The 20,293-nt window shown below is 43.4% G+C and overlaps 1 protein-coding gene across 1 annotated transcript in view; it reads left to right on the top strand.

The window, feature by feature from the left end:
- Window positions 1-20,293, top strand: part of LOC132395275 (regulator of G-protein signaling 22-like) — a 126,147-nt gene that overhangs the window by 59,185 nt on the left and 46,669 nt on the right. Inside the window, exons 13-17 of the mRNA XM_059971626.1 lie at window positions 2,073-2,198; window positions 2,843-2,944; window positions 7,135-7,329; window positions 9,169-9,255; window positions 18,829-19,004. Coding sequence (XP_059827609.1) covers window positions 2,073-2,198; window positions 2,843-2,944; window positions 7,135-7,329; window positions 9,169-9,255; window positions 18,829-19,004 — 686 coding nt within the window. The remainder of the gene's footprint in view (window positions 1-2,072; window positions 2,199-2,842; window positions 2,945-7,134; window positions 7,330-9,168; window positions 9,256-18,828; window positions 19,005-20,293) is intronic.

The following is a 20,293-nucleotide window of genomic DNA, read 5'->3' as shown; positions in this document are numbered from 1 at the left end:
TAGGGGCATCTACACCTGACTTCGAGGCAAGTGGTCCCCAGCTTGAAACCAGCCAACTCCCTGCAAGCTTTCCATCTGTGCTGGGTTGAGTGTCGAGCTAGCAACTCGGCCTCACTTCAAACAGACAAAATGCTGAAGAAACAGCAAGGTTGCTGCCCAATGGCTCACAATGCGTGGAGAGGAACAACAACGAGTATGGTATTGGGCTGCTCAAGTGTGTGTATGAGAAATGTTTCAGTGTGTATATCAGCCCCAGGAGCAGGGAACTGAATTTCAGTAAGGTGGATGATGGCGTGATTGTGCAAGTAGGTGGTGTCAGTTACTTTCAGATCAGAACTTTGACAAATTTCTATAGATGCACGGTGAAGGGTATCCTAACTGACTGCATCATGGCCTGGTATGGAAATGCCAATGGACAGGATTACAGAATGTGGTGTTTACAGCTCAGTCCATCACAGGCAAAGCCCCCCCCCCCCCCCACCACCACCACTGAACAGTTACAATGAGTTCTGCCACAAGAAAGCAGCATCCATCCACGTTTTCTTCTGGCAGATTCTATTGTATTGTTTGAAGCACAGGAGAACAACATCCATCATTAAGGATCCCAGCCATCCACACCATGCTCTCTTCTTACTGCTGGAATCGGGCAGGAGGTACAGGGGCCTTGGGTACCACACCATCAGGTTCAGGAACAGTTATTACCCCTCAACCATCAGGCTCCTGAATCAGTGTGGATAACTTCACTCACCTCATCTCTGAACTGATTCCACAACCTACTTTCCAGGACTCTACAACTCATGTTCTTGGCATTATTTATTTATTTATTTTGTTATTTGCACAACTTGTCCTCTTTTGCAGCTTGATTGTTTGTCAGTCCTTGTTTATGTATACATTTTCACAAGTTCTATTGCATGTTTTTCCTCTAAGTGTCTGCAAAAAAAAGAAGCCTGATGATATTATACGTACCTTGTTAGTAAATTTATTTTGTTGCTGACTTTGACTCTGAATTTGAATTAGAAGAACCCGTGGGGTATACCAGCCTTATTCTGAGGGAATTGCAGGAAAACAGCAATGACAAGAGGTCGGGAGTTTTAGATGGGAGCCAGACATCATGGTTTAACCTCTGGGGCCGTGGAATTGAAGGGAATTCTTGACTAAACCCCAAAACCTATGGTGCAGTATGTTGTTTGTTTTAACAACCAACACACCCGAGGATGTGCAGTGCAGGTGGGGGGCAGCCTGCAAGAGTCACCACGCATTCCTGCTCCAGCAGAGCCTACAATGCTCGGCAGAACAACGTAGAACACAACAAAACAGAACACCGTAAAACCATTAAACACAGGAGCAGAATTTGGCTATTCAGCCCTTTGAGTCTGTGCCAGTATTCCATCATGGCAGAGCAGATAACAACAAGCAACAAAACAACACCAGCAAGGCAAGCTCCTTTCCTCTCTTACACCCACCCACCACAGGGCAGGCCCTCTTCAGCCTGCGGTGAACTCAGAGCCACAGATGTTGGGCCTTCAGCTTCTCTGGTAGGCTTACAGAGATTCCCAGCCTTGGGGCTCTGACCGGAGGGCCTCAACTTCCAGACTTCTGATCAACCTTGGGGCTTCGAACTTTCCATCGGCCCCAGGACTCATTGATGATGGCAATGAGGACCCGAGCTACAGGCCCGCCGATGATGGGGCCCCAGACACGAGGCCTCGAACTCTGGTGTCTCTGCTTCACATGCCTAGGGGTTCACTAGCTTTTTTTCAGATTCATCGGAAAGGGGAGGAGGAATTAGGGGTCAGGTTAGGGTTTGGTTCAGGGCTGTGGGGGAATTAGATATCGGGCCAGAGTCTAAGCCTTCGCCCCATGTTCAAAAGTCAGAGACATAGAGACCATATGTGGTTGGATGTCGGGCCTACAGGCCAGCTGGTGCCCTCCCACCCCCGGCTCAGTGAATTGTTAGTGGGTTCCAAGTCTGGAGTTCCATACGGGCAGGAGAAACAAGAGCCACGGAGTTCCATGCAGATTTAGAGCTTTCTGCATAACTAATTAATTAATTCTGATTGTATTTTTTTTAGGTGCATGACACAAAGTATCACGATCCACTGTGTGACTATAAAATTAATGACCTGCTGCATGCCCTTCATAATGAAAGCAGAACAGGATACTTCTTCACAAATTTTTGCAAGGAAACAGGAAATGAGGTAAGTGAAATGAACTTTTTTTTTTGGATAGGTTAGGCACCTCAAACGCCCATCCACCCACACCTCTTCCAGCCTCGTAACATAACCTCCTCCTCGTCAATGAGACCAAGCAAATGCAAGAGATTCTGTAGATGCCGGAAATCTAGAACAACAAACTCAAAATGCTGGAGGATTTCGGCGGGCCAGGCAGCATCTATGGAGAGGAATCAACAGCTGGCATTTCGGTCTGAGACCCTTCATCAGAATGGGGGAAGAAGTCAGAATAAGTTCCTGCAGCGTATTGTGTTCTTTACAAGGCAAATGTTTTCCACAGCACACACACTCTGTCTGCATCAGCCATCTTGAGCTTCCAGTTACATATCATTTTAATTCCCCTTCCCAGTCCCACGGCGATATGTCTATTCTCCATGCCACAGAGAAGCCAAAAAGCAATCTCATATTCTCTTGGGGTAACAATGGTACAAGCATTGAATCTTCCAATTTACCAATTTCAGGTCATCTCCACATGCCCCAACTCTCTCCTGCACACACACTCACTTATCTGTCCAATTTTCTCCTTAAATTCATTCAAAATGAATTCACAGCCCAGGGGCTCGCTACTGCTGTGTGATTGTGAACTAATTTGGCTTCTGCCTGTCTTACAGCTATGGTGTAATGGTGTGGACTTGTGGTTTGAGCTGAAGGAATATCAGCGACTGTTTTATGCAGAGATCTTTCAACCATTTAAGCTCAAGAGGCAAGCACAGGCAAGCATTGAAATATCTGTTGTTGGCGTTCCAATTACTGTTCTGCATGCTTGAGCTTGTGTTGAGGAATATCTTAGAATCATAAATGTAAGTGTAAGTAGACTTGAAATTCCCGGAAAATGGGCCATTCTGAGACAGTTCCAAGTTCGAAGTAAATTTATTATCAAAATCGCCATGTACTATCCTGAGATTCAATTCCTTGCAGGCATTCACAGTAGAACGAAAAAATACAATAGAATCAGTGAAAAACTAGACAAAGACTGACAACCAATGTGCAAAATAAGACAAACTGGGCAAATACAAAAAAATGATAATAATAAGTAAATAAACAATAGTAGGAACATGAATTGTAGTGTCCTTGAAAGTGAGTCTATAGTAAAGTCATAGTCAGGTGAGATATTAAAACTTTCTTATAGGTAAGTCACATGGACATCTCCTCGCCCAGTTCTACAATCAAACACCTGCCCCATGTGATTACTCTCCAGCCAATCACATCCCACGTAATGACATCCCCTCCCCCTCTCCCCAGCTCCACCCTCCTGACCTTTGAAGACATGCTAGACCTATGTGGGGTTGACAAGATTTCTTTTGTTATCTTGGCTAGGTCAGTAAACAACGTTGTATGATCAATACCAGTTTGGATGCTTGTAGCAAGATGAATTTCAATACAAATGCATGTTTCATCAGCGACAGCTAGGGATGGGTCAGACAGGATTGAATCCGTACTCTGATGCTTATGGAAAATGATGGAGACCTGTGGCTAGAATGAGGGCTTCAGTAGATCTCATTGGGGGCAGGGGCTGAAACAACAAGCTCAAACACCACACCACCAACAACGTAATCATCAGCTTGAGGCCGAACACGACATCATGTCCTGGGGTTAGAGGACTGTGTATGTTGTGGGTGGGAGGGAGGGAGGAATGGGGCTTGTTTTGCTGTTGTTTTGGTGCTAGTTGTGCTCTGTGTTATTCTGCTGAACATTGTAGGCATGCTACGTTGGTACTGGAATGTATGAAGATCATCGGGGTCTCTCTTCCTGCCATCACGGACATTTACACTACACGCTGCATCCACAAAGGAAACAGCATTATGAAGTCCTCATACAATCTCTTCTCCCTCCTGCCGTCTGGGAAAAGGCACCGAAGCATTCGGGCTCTCAAGACCAGACTATATAACAGTTTCTTCCCCCAATCTATCAGACTGCTCAATACCCGAAGCCTGGACTGACACTTTGCCCTACTGTCCTGTTTATTATTCATTGTAATGCCTGCACTGTTTTTTGTGCACTTTATGCAGTCCAGTGTAGGTCTGTAGTCCAGTATAGATTTCTCTGTATTTTTTTTATTACGTAGTTCAGTCTAGTTTTTTGTACTGTGTCATGTAAACCATGGTCCTGAAAAACGTTGTCACATTTTTACTATGCACTGTACCAGCAGTTATGGTCAAAATGACAATAAAAGTTGACTTGACTTGACTTGCCCCCAGCACATCCTTGGGTGTGTTGGTTGTTAGCATTTCACTGTATGTTTCAATGTACCTGTGATTAACAAAATTTTGAATCTTGTATCTTGAGAGGAAACTAAAACCTCATGAACTTTATACAGTTTATATATTAATTTATATATATATATTACTTTATATATTAATTTATAGATAAACTTCATAAAGTGTTTGGGATGAACTGTTAACTGAGTATATACACCAAAACGGGACTGAAGCAAAATGGCAGATCTCGACAGGCTTTTGGCTTGGTTTAGTTTGGTCTGGTTTATCTGTCTGTCTATTTATTTTGAGATTCAGCTCTGTAGCAGTCCCTTCTGGCCCAATGAGCCCATGCCACCCAATTATACCATGCCACCAACTAACCCACTAGCCCGAATGTCAAAAGGGTGTGGGAGAAAGCTGGAACACACAGGGTCAATATTACTAGAGAACCGATGCATTATGTTATCATGATCACACTAAAATAGGTGGTGTTGTGGATAACAAAGTAGGTTTTCAAAGCTTGCAGAGAGATTTAGGCCAGTTAGAAGAGTGGGCTGAAAGATGGCAGATGGTTTAATACTGATAAGTGTGAGGTGCTACATTTAGGTGGGAATAATCAAAATAGGACATACATGGTAAATGGTAGGGCATTGAAAAATGCAGTAGAACAGAGAGATCTAGGAATAATGGTGCATAGTTCACTGAAGATGGAATCTCATGTGGATAGAGTGGTGAAGGAAACTTTTGGTATGCAAGCCTTTATAAATCAGAGCATTGAGTATAGGAGTTGGGATGTAATGTTAAAATTGTACAAGGCATTGGTAAGGCCAAATTTGGAGTATTGTGTACAGTTCTGGTCATCGAATTATAGGAAAGATATCAACAAAATAGAGAGAGTACAGAGAAGATTTACTAGAATGTTAACATGAGGAAATCTGCAGATGCTGGAAATTCAGACAACACACACAAAATGCTGGTGGAATGCAGCAGGCCAGGCAGCATCTATAAGAAGAAGCACTGTCGACATTTCGGGCCGAGACCCTTCATGTTTTGTGTGTGTTACTAGAATGCTGCCTGCGTTTCAGCACCTAAGTTACAGAGAAAGGTTGAACAAGTTAGGTCTTTATTCTTTGGAGCGTAGAAGGTTGAGGGGGGGACTTGATAGAGGTATTTAAAATTATGAGGGGGATAGATAGAGTTGACGTGGATAGGCTTTTTCCATAGAGAGTAAGGGAGATTCAAACAAGAGGACATGAGTTGAGAGTTAGGGGGTAAAAGTTTAGGGGTAACACAAGGGGGAATTTCTTTACTCAGAGAGTGGTAGCTGTGTGCAACGAGCTTCCAGTAGAAGTGGTAGAGGCAGGTTTGATATTGTCATTTAAAGTAAAATTGGATAGCTATATGGACAGGAAAGAAATGGAGGGTTATGGGCTGAGTGCAGGTCGGTGGGACTAGGTGAGAGTAAGCATTCGGCATGGACTAGAAGGGCCGAGATGGCCTGTTTCCGTGCTGTAATTGTTATATGGTGATTATCATGTTGTCATATATCTGTGCCACTTCTTCCACAGTGCCTTCATCTTAGGATTTTCATGAGCTATTTCCTGAGTGACAGCTGGCCATTATAGAGTACGTCCTTCAAAGTTCCATCATTAAGGACCCCCCCCCCCCCACACCCGTGCTTCCATCAGTGAGGAAATGCAGGAGCCTGAAGACACACATTCAACATTTTAGCAACAACTTCTTCCCCCCCTCCATTAGATTTCTGAATGGTCTATGACCACTACTTCACTATTTTGCCCTCTTTTGTACTACTTATTTAATTTACTATACACACACACTGTAAATTTTTTATTGTACTTTATAGATTCTTTATATATACTTTATAGAGTATTGCAATGTACTCCTGCCACAAAACACAGTTCACAACATATACCTGTGATGTTAAACCTGACTCTCATTCTGAGGTTTTACAAGACAAGTAACCTTCTTCAACAGGATGCACACCAAGAGTCCGTCCTGTGGCCAGTCTCCTTTGGGTCTCAGCACCTCTGCTGCCCTGCACTAGCACAGAAAACAGGACTGCTGAAGTGAGCTGAAGGCTACTCTTGACTCTGGTCAGCCTGATGGTTGCTATGGAAACCATCAGATCGCTCATCACTGCTGTGTCCAATTAGATGTCCACTCAACCCTAATTAGAGTGAAAGGTCTCCCAGACTGTGACACAACATTCATAGTATCCATATCCCTAGATTGTGGCACACCATCCATTTATCCATGTCCCTAGAAGTTTAGAAGTCTTCCATGTTTTGAATGATTTTACTGAAGTGCACTGCCAGGCTTTATGAGGTTTATTCTTCTTCAGTCCTGGAGTATAATGGGAAGAAAGTTTGTAATTTTAGGGAACAGTGGAAATTGTAACTGATAAGCACAAGAGATCTCTATATGCTGGAAATCCTGACTAACACGCACAGAATGCTGAAGGAATTCTGCAGGTCAGGCATAGTTTATGGAGAGGAATATCAAGTCAACATTTTGGGCTGAGACCCAGTCCCGATGAGGAGTTTGGGTCCAAAACCTCGATGTTTTTTACTATAGATACTGCCTGACCTGTTGAGTTTCTCCAGCACTTTGTACATGAAACTCTGACTGTTTGGACATCTCCAGCTACAAGCTAATCTTTTTTGTGATTCGCCCTCCTGTTTCAGTTTATTTTTGCCAACTACACGGTTGAAGGGGCCCCAGCAGATGTCAAGTTAGATATCGAGAATCAGAAAAGCATCTACAATAAACTGGAGCCACCCTTTGAAGAGCTGTTTGATCAGCTGGAGGAGCATATACTCATCTTGTTACTGGTACCTTGGCTCAAAATGCTTGAAACGGACTCCTCAAAATATCAAAAGGTAAAGCAGTACATTATCATCATTTTAAATTAGACTGCAGAAAATGGTACATAAAGTCATGCATAATCTATTGATATTTAGTAATTCTTGTTCCTACTCTATAAGGAATACATTCAGTAAACAGTCTGAACTGACTGGAGTCCACAAGAGAGGAAACCTAGGATCCAGTTGCACAAGGGGGTATTGAGGCCCAGGTCTTGAAGAAGGAACAGGAAGGACAAAATATCTGCACGAGGACTCCCAAGTCCCTTTGCTTCTCATATTTTTTTGGATTTTCTCTCCATTTAGAAAATAGTCCACACATTTACTTCTACTTCCAAAATGCATGACCATGCATTTTCCAACTTTGTATTTCATTTGCCACTATCTTGCCCATTCTCCTAATCTGTCTAAGTTTTTCTGCAGCTTTCCTGTTTCCTCAACACTACCTGCCCCTCCACCAATCTTTGTATCATCTGCAAACTTGGCAACAAACCCAGCCATTCCATCATCTAAATCATTGACAGACAGCATTTAAAGAAGCGGTCCCAACATTGACCCCTGCGAAACACCAATAGTCACTGTCAGCCAACCAGAAAAAGGTCCTGTTCGCTGCCTCCTACCAATCAGCCAATGCTCTAACCACGCCAGTAATTTTCCTGTAATACCATGGGCCCTTAAGTTGGTAAGCAGCCTCATGTGTGGCACCTTGTCAAAGGCCTTCTGAAAGTCCAAATATACAACAAACACTGCATCCCCTTTATCTATCCTATGCATAATCTTCCCAAAGAATTCCAACAGGTTTGTCAGAAAATATTTTCCTTTAAGGAGACCATGCTGACTTTGTCCTATCTTGTCCTGTGTCACCAAATACTCCATAACCTCATCCTTAACAATTGACTCCAGTATCTTCCCAACAATAGGAAAGATGTTCAATGACATCCAGCCATTGATTCGGGTCTCCACTCTGGATTTGCTATCTGGATTTACACCCATAGCCTTAATCTCTCCCAAGGGTGTCCACAAGGCATTGGGGCTATTTACCCATCGCTGGCGATCTAGTTGGTGAGCACCACGGCACGTCCACACACCAGTGAGTCTGCATGCTACGTGTGCAAGGGTCAGAACACTGCCCTTTCTCTGACCACTGCTTCAACATTCAATCCTGGCTGATTTATTATCCCTCTCAACCCCATTCTGCAGCCTTCTCCCCTGAACCTTTGATGCCCTCACTAATCATACATTGTGTACTGCTGCCAGAATGCAACGCATTTCAGAATCAAATTACCACTGACGTATGTCATGAAATCTGTTGCTTTGCAGCACCAGTGAAGTGTTGGGTGTATGGTTCCTGTACCTCCTCCCTGATGATAGTAATGAGAAGGGGATGTGTCCTGGGTGCAGGGGTCCTTAACGATGGATGCTGCCTTCGTGAGGCATCGCCTTTTGAAGATGTCCTCAACAGTGGGGAAGTTAGTGCCCGTAATGGAGTTTACTGAATTTACAACCTTCTGTGAAACATACTGTATGTCAGAGATAATAAACCTAATTCTGATTCTTTCTTTGAGTCTCTTATTTAGAACATGGAATCAGTCATTTAAGGTGGAGGTAAGGACAATCTCCCTTTTTATGGCTATAACTGTTTGGAATTTTCCATCCTGGAGAGCTGAATATATTGAGGTCCAACATGCAGTGGATGAATTTGGCCGATGAGGAATCAGGGTCCCCGAGAATAGGCAGAAAAGCAAGCTCGAGATCAAGTTCAGAGCAGCCAGGGTCTTATTGACTCCCTCATCCTATAGATCTGCTGTTACTGTTTCAGTAATCATTGATATTAAGTGAAACTCTTTTATCTTATAGGTGGACATAGTAAGAGAGACTCGGCATTTAGATTCAAAATATTGCAAAAAACTTCGGGACCTGCAGAGAAAACATTTCCCCCACAAGGTAATTAAATCATAAGCAAAACCCTGAAGGTGCTAGAATTCTGAAGTAAATATGGAAAGTTCCGGATATATTCACCAATGGAAGTTAATGACTTGAAACTTTTCATCCTTCACAGATACTTCCTGACCTAGAAGCATAGCAACATAGACAACCTACAGCACAAAACAGGCCCTTTGGCCCACAATTCTTTAGAAATTACCTAGGATTACCCATAGCCCTCTATTTTTCTAAGCTCCGAGTACCTATCCAGGAGCCTCTTAAAAGACCCATTTGTATCTGCCTCCATCATAGTCATTGGCAGCCCATTCCATGCACTCACCAAAAAATTTACCCCTGACACCTCCGCTGTACCTGCTTCTAAGCACCTTAATACTGTGCCCTCTCATGTTAGCCATTTCAGCCCTGGGAAAAAAAGCCTCTGACTATCCACACGAACAACGCCTCTCATCATCTTATACATCTCTGTCAGGGTCACCTCTCATCCTCTGTCGCTCCAAGGAGAAAAGGCCAAGTTCACTCAACCTATTTCTGTAAGGCATGCTGTCCAATCCAGGCAATATCTTTGTAAATCTCTTCTGCATCCTTTCTATGGTTTCCATATCCTTCCTGTAGTCAGGTGACCAGAACTGAGCACAGTACTCCAAGTGGGGTCTGACCAGGGTTCTATACAGCTGTAACATTACCTCTCAGCTCTTAGACAATAGACAATAGACAGTAGGCGCAGGAGTAGGCCATTCGGCCCTTCTAGCCAGCACCACCATTCACTGTGATCATGGCTGATCATACACAATCAGTACCTCGTTCCTGCCCTCTCCCCATATCCCTTGACCCCGCTATCTATAAGAGCTCTATCTAACTCTCTCTTGAATGCATCCAGAGACGGCCTCTGCTGCCTCCTGGGGCAGAGCATTCCACATATCCACCACTCTCTGGGTGAAAAAGTTTTTCCGCATCTCTGTTCTAAATGGCCTACCCCTTATTCTTAAACTGTGGCCTCTAGTTCTGGACTCACCCATCAGCGGGAACATCCTGCCTCCAGCGTGTCCAATCCCTTAATAATCTTATGTTTCAATCAGATCCCCTCTCATTCTTCTAAATTCCAGTGTATACAAGCCCAGTCGCCCCAATCTTTCAACATATGACAGTCCTGCCATTCGGGGAATTAACCTTGTGAACCTATGCTGCACTCCCTCAATAGCAAGAATTCCTCAAATTTGGAGGCCAAAACTGCACACAATACTCCAGGTGGGGTCTCACCAGGGCCCTGTATAGCCGCAGAAGAACCTAATGGCATGCATGCCATTAGCTTTCTTCACTGCCTGCTGTACCTGCATGCTTGCTTTCATTGACTGATGTACAAGAACACCTAGATCTCATTGTACTTCCCCTTTTCCTAACTTGACTCCATTTAGATAGTAATCTGCCTTCCTGTTCTTGCCACCAAAGTGGATAACCTCACATTTATCCACATTAAACTGCATCTGCCATACATTTGCCCACTCAACCAACCTGTCCAAGTCACCCTGCATTCTCATAACATCCCCCTGACATTTCACACTGCCACCCAGCTTTGTGTCATCAGCAAATTTGCTAATGTACAATGTCCTGGGTATGTTACTCAAAATGGCCTCTTTGGTTTGTTACAAGTAGGAATGTTTCTTTGTCGGATAAGTGTTTCTCTAGCCGTTGTTTCACTTTAGAATGGCTGATATGGTAATTGTATTCATTTGTTAATCAATGGGGAATGTCATTGTGTCTTGTGATGCTGGGAACTTGGGGGAGGGGTTTTCGCGGGTTTTTTGGGAGAGGCCGAGGAAGACGCTGAGGAAGGTGGACGTGTGCTGGACTGCTCGTAAGACCACTGGGGTGGTCCCAGGTGCAACGGCCGGATGGGTCGATTGGTTCGTTGATTGAGCTCCGACGAGTGCACTAAACAGACTGAACTTTGATAAGTTGGCGCCTTTTGTTTTTTTCCTTGTATATATATATATATATATTGTATTGCCTAATATTTTTTAATTTTAGTAAACTCTTTAAAGTGTATTTCATAACGGTATTTGTTGTGGGTTTGATACTGTTGGCGGGCGTGAGGCATTAACTGGATTCTCACAGCACCTGCGTGTACGGGAGGTGGGTTGGAGAGTGGCTGGATCTCCTTTTTTTTCCCCTAGACATATACCAGCCTGTGGGTAAGGGTTACACTAATGTTACTTTTAATCCCTTCATCTAAATCATTAACGTATATTGTAAACAGCTGCGGTCCCAGCACCGAACCTTGCGGTACCCCATTGGTCACAGCCTGCCATTCTGAAAGGGACCCGTTAATCGCTACTCTTTGTTTCCTGTCAGCCAGCCAATTTTCAATCCACGTCAGTACTCTGCCCCCAATACCATGTGCCCTAATTTTGCCCACTAATCTCCTAAGTGGGACTTTATCAAAAGCTTTCTGGAAGTCCAGGTACACTACATCCACTGGCTCTCCCTTGTCCATTTTCATAGTTACATCCTCAAAAAACTCCAGAAGATTAGTCAAGCATGATTTTCCCTTCATAAATCCATGCTGACTCGGACTGATCCTTCTACTGCTATCCAAATGTGTCGTAATTTCCTCTTTTATAATTGACTCCAGCATCTTTCCCACCACTGACGTCAGGCTAACTGGTCTATAATTCCCTGTTTTCTCTCTCCCTCCTTTCTTGAAAAGTGGGACAACATTAGCCACCCTCCAATCAGCAGGAACTGTTCCTGAATCTATAGAACATTGGAAAATGATTACCAATGCGTCCACGATTTCTAGAGCCACCTCTTTAAGTCCCCTGTGATGCAGACCATCAAGTCCCAGGGTCTTATCAGCCTTCAGACTCAACAGTCAACCCAACACCATTTCTTGCCTAATATAAATTTCCTTCTGTTCATCCTTTACCCTGGTTCCTTTGGCCACTATTAGATCTGGGAGATTGTTTGTGTCTTCCCTAGTGAAGACAGATCCAAAGTACCTGTTCAACTCGTCTGCCATTTCCTTGTTCCCCATAATAAATTCACCCGTTTCTGTCTTCAATGGCCCAATTTTGTTCTTAATTTTTTTTGCTATTCACATACCTAAAGAAGCTTTTACTATCCTCCTATATATTCTTGGCTAGTTTACCTTCGTACCTCATTTTTTCTTGGCGTATTGCCTTTTTTGTTATCTTCTGTTGCTCTTTAAAAGCTTCCCAGTCCTCTGGTTTCCCACTCATCTTTGCTATGTTATACTTGTTCTCTTTTATTTTTAAACTGCCCTTTACTTCCCTCGTCAGCTACGGCCGCCCCTTACTCCCCTTAGGATCTTTCTTCCTCTTTGGAATGAACTGACCCTGCACCTTCTGCATTATTCCCAGAAATACCTACCATTGTTGTTCCATTGTCTTCCCTGCTAGGGTATTGTTCCATTGAACTTTGGCCAGCTCCTCCCTCATTGCTCCATAGTTCCCTTTGTTCAACTGTACTACTGACACATCCGATTTTCCCTTCTCCTTCTCAAATTGTAGGTTAAAACATATCATATTATGGTCACTACCTCCTAATGGTTCCTTTACCTTGAGGTCCCTGATCAAATCCGGTTCATTGCACAACACTAAATCTAGAATTGCCTTCTCCCTGGTAGGCTCCAGTACAAGCTGTTCTAAGAATCCATCTCGGAGGCACTCCACAAACTCCCTTTCTTGGGGTCCAGTACCATTCTGATTCTCCCAGTCTACCTGCATGTTGAACTTCCTCATGACAACTGTATCATTACTTTTGCGACATGCCAATTTAACCTCTTCATTCAACTTACACTCTACATCCAGACTGCTGTTTGGGGGCCTGTAGATAACTCCCATTAGGGTCTTTCTACCCTTAGAATTTCTCAGTTCTATCCATACTGACTCTACATCCCCTGATTCTATGTCCCCCCCCTTGCAAGGGACTGAATATCATTCCTCACCAACAGAGCCACCCCACACTTGAACTCAATCCCATGGTTGATGAAGGCCAATGTACCGTGTGCCTTCTTAACCACAGAGTCAACCTGCGCAGCATCTTTGAGTGTCCTATGGACTCAGACCCCAAGATCCCTCTGATCCTCCACACTGCCAAGAGTCTTACCATTAATACTATATTCTCAGCATTTATACCATTTCTGTGAAAGCAATTTGCTCCTTATTTCTAAAAAGATGCAAAAAGCAATTGAAGTAATTATCTTTCAATCCCAAATAGTTTCTGGTGAGTAATGTGGGTTTTTTTGTCATCTAAAGCTGGGATCTTATTGGCAATGAATGCTTTGAGTTGTTTCTAACACAAAACACTATTTTAAATGCTAATGTGTAGGTTTTTAAACTATATAATGCCAGAACTAAATCAAATCAAATCAAGTTTAATTACCATTCAAACCATACATAGATACAGCTGAATGAGACAGCATTCCCTCGGGGCCAAGGTGCAAAGCATTCAAAATAGCAAGCAAACTTCAAAATAGCGAGTAACATAATTCAAAATAGCAAGCAGAGAATCATGTTCACTCGGGAAAAAGAATCATATATATACCGTAGTCCAAGACCCTGAGCAGCAATGTCTGGCAATTGATGATAGTCTCCCGGCTGTGTGTAGATTCATGCAATCCAGCCTGTCATTCCACCACTTGAACACGGGAGGGCAGCACCTATGGGAGAGGTCAGGATCCAGCTGAGCATGGACACTACGCTGTAGCGCTTCCATGTCTCTCACCTGGTCTGCAGCAGCAATCAAGCCCAAGGCTTGAGGCCTGGTCCTCACTATAACCAAGGACAGCTCCCATGTCGTCTGTCCTCTCCATCTGACAAGGGTAACAGACCTGCGGCAACTTAGGTTATCACTGTCCAGTGGAGTCTCGCGATGTCCGAGACGATCTCCCACGGTTATACTGCACCAACTTCGATGCTTCTGAGTAGCAGACAGCAACATGGTGTGCAGCCAGGTCAGCTCCTCAGTAACCAAAACACCGGGCTCCTCCAATATCCCTACTGTCTCCTTCAACTTACTTCCTCAATATATGAAAATATTTAATTAAAAGAGAAAATGTTATAATAATTTTCTCTTTGGGGATAGTAGGATTCTTCCTGATTGTTCATAAGTAGTTGTCATAAGATCATAAGACCTAGAAGCAGAATTAGGCCATTCAACCCATTAAATCTAGCATGAGAGGAAACAGTCTTAAGGTGCTTGGAAGTAGGTACAGAGGAGATGTTGGGGTAAGTTTTTTATGCAAAGAGTGGTGAGTGTGTGGAATGGGCTGCCAGCAGTGGTGGTGGAGGCGGATACAATAGGGTCTTTTAAGAGACTCCTGGATGGATACATGGAGCTTAGAAAAGTAGAGGGCTATGGGTAAGCCTAGGCAGTTCTAAGGTAAGGACATGTTCAGCACAGCTTTGTGGGCCAAAGGGCCTGAATTGTGCTTTAGGTTTTCTGTGTTTCTAAATCTGCTTCAACATTCTATCATATTATCCCTCTCAACCCCATTCTCTTGCCTTCTCTCTGTAACCTTTGATGCCCTGACTAATCAAGAACTTACCAACCTCCGCTTTAAATATACCCAATGACTTAGTTTCCACATCCATCTGTGGCAATGAATTCCACAGATTCACCACCCTATTCTGAGGCTGTGCCCTCCGGCTCCAAATTTCCCCTCTATAGGACACATCCTCTCCTCTTCCACTCTATCTAGGCCTTTCGGTATTTGTTAGGTTTCAATGAGATTCCCCCTCATTTTTCCTAAACTCCACCAAGCACAGGCCCAGAGCCATCAAACACTCCTCATACATTAACCCTTTCATTCCCAGGATCATTCTCCTGAACTTCCACTAGACCTTTGTCAATGCCAGCACATTTTCTAAGATAAAGGGACCCAAAATTGCTCAGAGTACCGACAGTGTGGTCTGGCCAATGCCTTATAAAGCCACAACATTATATTGTTATTAATTATCGTTAATACTTTCTGTGGAAAAATAGCGGACTGTTCTTGTAAGAATGCCCTGATTCAGGCATTTTGTAGGCAGTAATAAACCCAGAGGTACCAAGGACTGACTTTGTTAATGAGTGGGGTTATTGCAGGAAATAGGTGCTAAAGTAGAAATTCAGTCATGAATAGTGGAGAGAGTACAAGAGCCAAAATGGCTTTCTCCAGTTTTGTAGTTCTTATGTTCATCTTGAATCCACAGAAGCTCAAGGTAAGTTGTTCTGGTAAGATAACCAGAATCAGATTTATTATCACTAAGATACCCTCAGTCGTCACTTTATTAGGAATCTTGAATACTAATAAAGTGGCTACTCAGTGTATGTCCGTGGTCTTCTGTTGCTGTAGCTTCAAGGTTCAACATGTTGTGCATTCAGAGATGCTCTTCTGCACACCACTGCTGGTTAGTTGAGATACTGTCACCTTTCTGTCAGCTTGAATCAGTCCGGTCATTCTCCTCTGAGCTCTCTGATTAACAAGCTGTTTACACCTTCAGAACTATCACTCACTGGATATTTTTTGTTTCTCACATCATTCTCTGTAAACTTCTAACCTTTTATGTCCCATTGACCCCTACCGTGGACCCCATGTTGGGTACCCCTGCCAGAGAGACGGTGTACCTGAAAACCCCAGGAGATCAGCTGTTCTGAGATCCTCAAATCAGCTCAACTGGAATCAACAATCATTCCACAATCAAAGTCACTTAAATCGCAAACAAGAGAAAATCTGCAGATGCTGGAAATCCAAGCAACACACACAAAATGCTGGAGCAACTCAGCAGGCCAGGCAAAGAGTACAGGCCAGGAAAAGAGTACAGTCGATGTTTTGGGCCGAGACCTTTCAGCAAGACTGGAGATAAAAGGATCAGGAGTCAGAGTTAGAAGGACACTTCTATCTTATGTGTGCTATGTGTGCCTTGTGCTGTGTGTGACTGTTGGTACTGTGTGTTTTGCACCTTGGCCCCAGAGTAACGCTGTTTTGTTTGACTGTATTCGTGGGTATTCATGTATAGATGAATTAAACTTGAACTTGAACTCCATGGCCTGATTGTTGCAGGACAATAATTAATAAATAAGCAAATGATACTGAGAAAATGAGCCCTTTAACGTCAGTCTTCAGGTTGTAGAATCAGTTGAGTGTTAAGACAAGTGAAGTTATCCACACTGGTTCAGGAGCCTGATTATTGAAGGGTAATACCTATTGCAGAACTTGGACTTGAACCTGAACTGGACCAGAGTGCCAACACAAGCACAGCATTTAGAATGCACTGGTGTTCTTAAAGCTGAGATTTCAATCTCGGTACAAGTGTGTTGACTGACTAACCAGAAGCTGTGACTGGGTCTTCTGTAGATCTGCTTGTTGGTGTGTTCAATGGTGTGGAGAGCTTCTCCTGTGATGGACTGGGCTGTAGCTACCACTCATTGTCGGCTTTTCCAAAATAGTTTTAATTTCTTTTATATATTCTTTTCTGTTTAGATGAATTAAGATCTAACATTACCAACGGTTAATAGCTCTTGTATGTCAGAGATTCAATAAATATGGTCATTAATACACTTGACAATTAAGGCAACTGAAGATTCAGATTTTAGCTTCAGATTTATTTATCACATGTAAATCAAAGACTACAGTGAAAAGCTTCATTTGTGTGAACAACCAACACAACCTGAGGATGTGCTGGGGGCAGTCACACATTCTGGAGCCAACGTAGCATGAACACAATGTTTGGCAGAACAACACAGAACACAACAGACAACAAAACTACAAAAGCAAAACAAACCCCATTCATCCTACACACACACACACACACCCCACACACACACACACACACACACACACACACACACACACACACACACACACACACACACACACACACACACACACACACACACACACACACACACACACACACACACACACACACACACACACACACACACACACACACACATCAAATCCTGGACAGGCCTCTTGCCTCCAGATACGGAGATAAAGGCTTTATTGACGTTGGGGTTTATTTTGGTCTCACCCATGTAAAAGGGTTTGCTGCCTTGTAAAACCTCTGCAAGATTAGACCATTGTTTGCACATGGGTTAAGGTAGAAGCTTTCATGCACCTCACCGTGCGTGAATGGTGATCTACTCTCCACAAGCTTCAGGCCAAGACTTCTGCTTTTATTTGGGTTGAGAGGAGGTAGAAACTGGAATTAGAAAGCATTACATTCTGGTATTTATAAAAGCAAGCTTTTGCTGTTGAAATTACACCAGATGCATTGTCCGTGCCTGGCACTATTTGGGCTCCTGGCATCAAGTGACACACTATCCTGACCTCACCTTGGACAAGAGTTTTGCAAGTGGAACTCCCAAATGAGAGTTAGCAACAGAGTTGCGCACTTCATGGAGTAGCTCTTCCATTACAGTGGCTTCAATAACAGTTGGACTCAAGTGTGGCCTATTGTGTTTTGCCTCGTTCCATGTTGTCACACACAATGTCAGACCCAATTTCCCCTCGAGATCAATAAAGTATGTCTGTCTGTCTGTATTAGCCAGTCTGCAGTTTCCCAGTGCTACAGCAGGGGCTAATGCTGCCTGCTCATGTTTGTAGACAATTAGATTCACCAAGAGTCTGTGGCTGCAATATGTTGAGTTAACTGCTTATGGATGAGCCAGACTGACGACAGTACAGATGTCCAAATTATCCGAGCTGCAAGAATTACATCTCAAGAGACCCAGACCTAAATCTGTCTTTTGCCTAAAGAGACAAACAAGAAAATCCCTAATCCAAAATGTGGAGGAGTCAGCCAAGATGAAGTCACGGTGAACTTTCCCTTGAATGACACTCAGTAGTCATCCTCTACCTAATAAAATGGTCACTGACTATATGCTTGTGGTCTTCTGCTGCTGTGGCCTATACCCATGGTCAAGAGGTTCAGTTGTTGTTCAGACCAAACAACAACTGAACCTCTTGACCATGTCTGCATGCTTTTGTGCATTGAGTTGTTGCCACGTGATTGGCTGATTAGGTATCGCATTAACGGGCATACAGGTATACCCAATAAAGTGGCCGCTGAGTGTGTCTTTCCAGCCAATGAGAACCATGCCAGATGAATCCACTATTGAGTCTGATTCTTCATTCACCCAAAAACTGCCTACATCTAAATCACCACATGTCCAACAAGGGTTTATACAGAACTGAAATGCCATTGCTTCTATATATTAAACATCATCCCAAGGAAAACCTTTTGGACACAGCTACAACAACATGAAAAGAATTTGTTCAATTTCACGTGATCAGTGAATGTACTTTGAGTGTGGCTTCCCCCAGAGCATTGCCATGCTAATGAAAATGTCAAATATTCCCCTTCCGAGTTTGGTGATTCCAGCAAATTATTCCCACAATTTCTTTCAGTCACAACTTATGTCCAGAGGTTTACATAATCTAAGTTATAACATTAAAACATTCAGATTGACAATTTGTTTCAGGTATGCCAGGAACTTTACAAGAGTTCTGTTGTTTTTGGTCACTGGCTGTATCCCCCGGTTTAATCTTGTCATTCCTTGTCCTAGGACTTCCCTTCTCCTGTCCGTTCAGCCAGTTACACGGAACCTCCAGAGGAACTTCAACGCTCAAGCATTTGGCAGACAGTTCCTGAGGAATTCCGTGATTACACATTTGAAGGACTGCTTCGGAATCGCTTGCTACTTGAGGACTTCCAGGAGTACCTCAAAGAGAACCTAGCGGGGTAAGTGGCCATGGCTCTTTCCATGATGAAGAGACACCCACAGAGGAAGGCTGCACAATGTAGTATTTTCTATGTGGGTTCAGAATTTTGTGCTAACCACCCTTTCACATAGAGGAAACATAACTTTAGCTAATCTGGAACATCGTTGTACAAGATCAAGACATCTTCCTGCTCATCCTGATGCAAATCCCATCTGCCCAGTGAATCTCATGCAAACTACTTGAGAAGTTGTACAGAACATCGAGCATAGAACAGTACAGCACCGTATAAGCCCTGTAGACCACAATATTGTGCCAATCTTTTAACCTGCTCTCAGATCACCACTGGGGAAAAGCCATGGCATTGGAATTGTCTGCCAGGCAGAATTATGCCATCAATAAGCGTGCCAAGTAAAGCTGATCCATTGTACATCAAAGAGCACGGCAGTCAGTGCTTGTAGGTGGCAAGAAGTCAGAGCACCGGTCAGCTGGGATGGGGAGGAATCAGAACCTTCGAGGTTAAGCAAAGGCCTCAGGTCATCGACAAGTTGTGACCAGGACAGAGTTGGTGGAAGTGATTGAGGACATCTACAAGAGGCAGTGGCTCAGGGAGGCAATATCCATCATCACAGACAACCACTATCCACACCATACCCTCTTCTCGATGCTGCCATCAGGCAGGTAATACAGGATCCTGAAGACCTCATTTTTCAACAATAGCTTCTTCGCCACTCACTCCAGGTTCTCGAATTGACTAACCCTAACACTACCTCAGACTATATTTCTTTTCTCTCTAAACTTGCACTAGTGCCATTCTCTGAATTTGTCATGCAAGCTATGTATAATTTATGTTAATATTAACTTCTGTTTGCCATTCTTGTAATGGACTAAACTGTTGCTGCAAAAAGCTAATGCTCTTGGAATGTGTACTTGTTGTATTTATCTGTATGGCAATGGCAAACTTGAGGTCTGATGAGGGAGGAGGCTGTAGGATTTGGGACCAGTGAGGGAATTGTTGTGAGGGTACATGAGGCAGTTGTGACATCGAAATCTGTGGTCAGAGTTTGACCCAAACATCAGCTCCTGTTGCTGACTGTTCATTTACTACCCCCTGACATCTAACTGTCCCTCATCCCTGTCCCTTAAACCTAACCCGAACACTAAATCCCCACTTTGTCTCCAAAACCATCGCTACACATTTCCCTGAGTGTTTCAATGTGCACATGATAAGTAGACGTGAATCTTGACACTATGATTATAACTGAAATGCTACTCTGTTACAAATACATTAGTAGCACTTCTTAATTTATT

The sequence above is a fragment of the Hypanus sabinus genome, chromosome 1 (genome assembly GCF_030144855.1).
Source record: "Hypanus sabinus isolate sHypSab1 chromosome 1, sHypSab1.hap1, whole genome shotgun sequence".
Lineage (NCBI taxonomy): Eukaryota > Metazoa > Chordata > Chondrichthyes > Myliobatiformes > Dasyatidae > Hypanus > Hypanus sabinus.
This window is presented reverse-complemented; position numbering and strand designations above follow the sequence as displayed.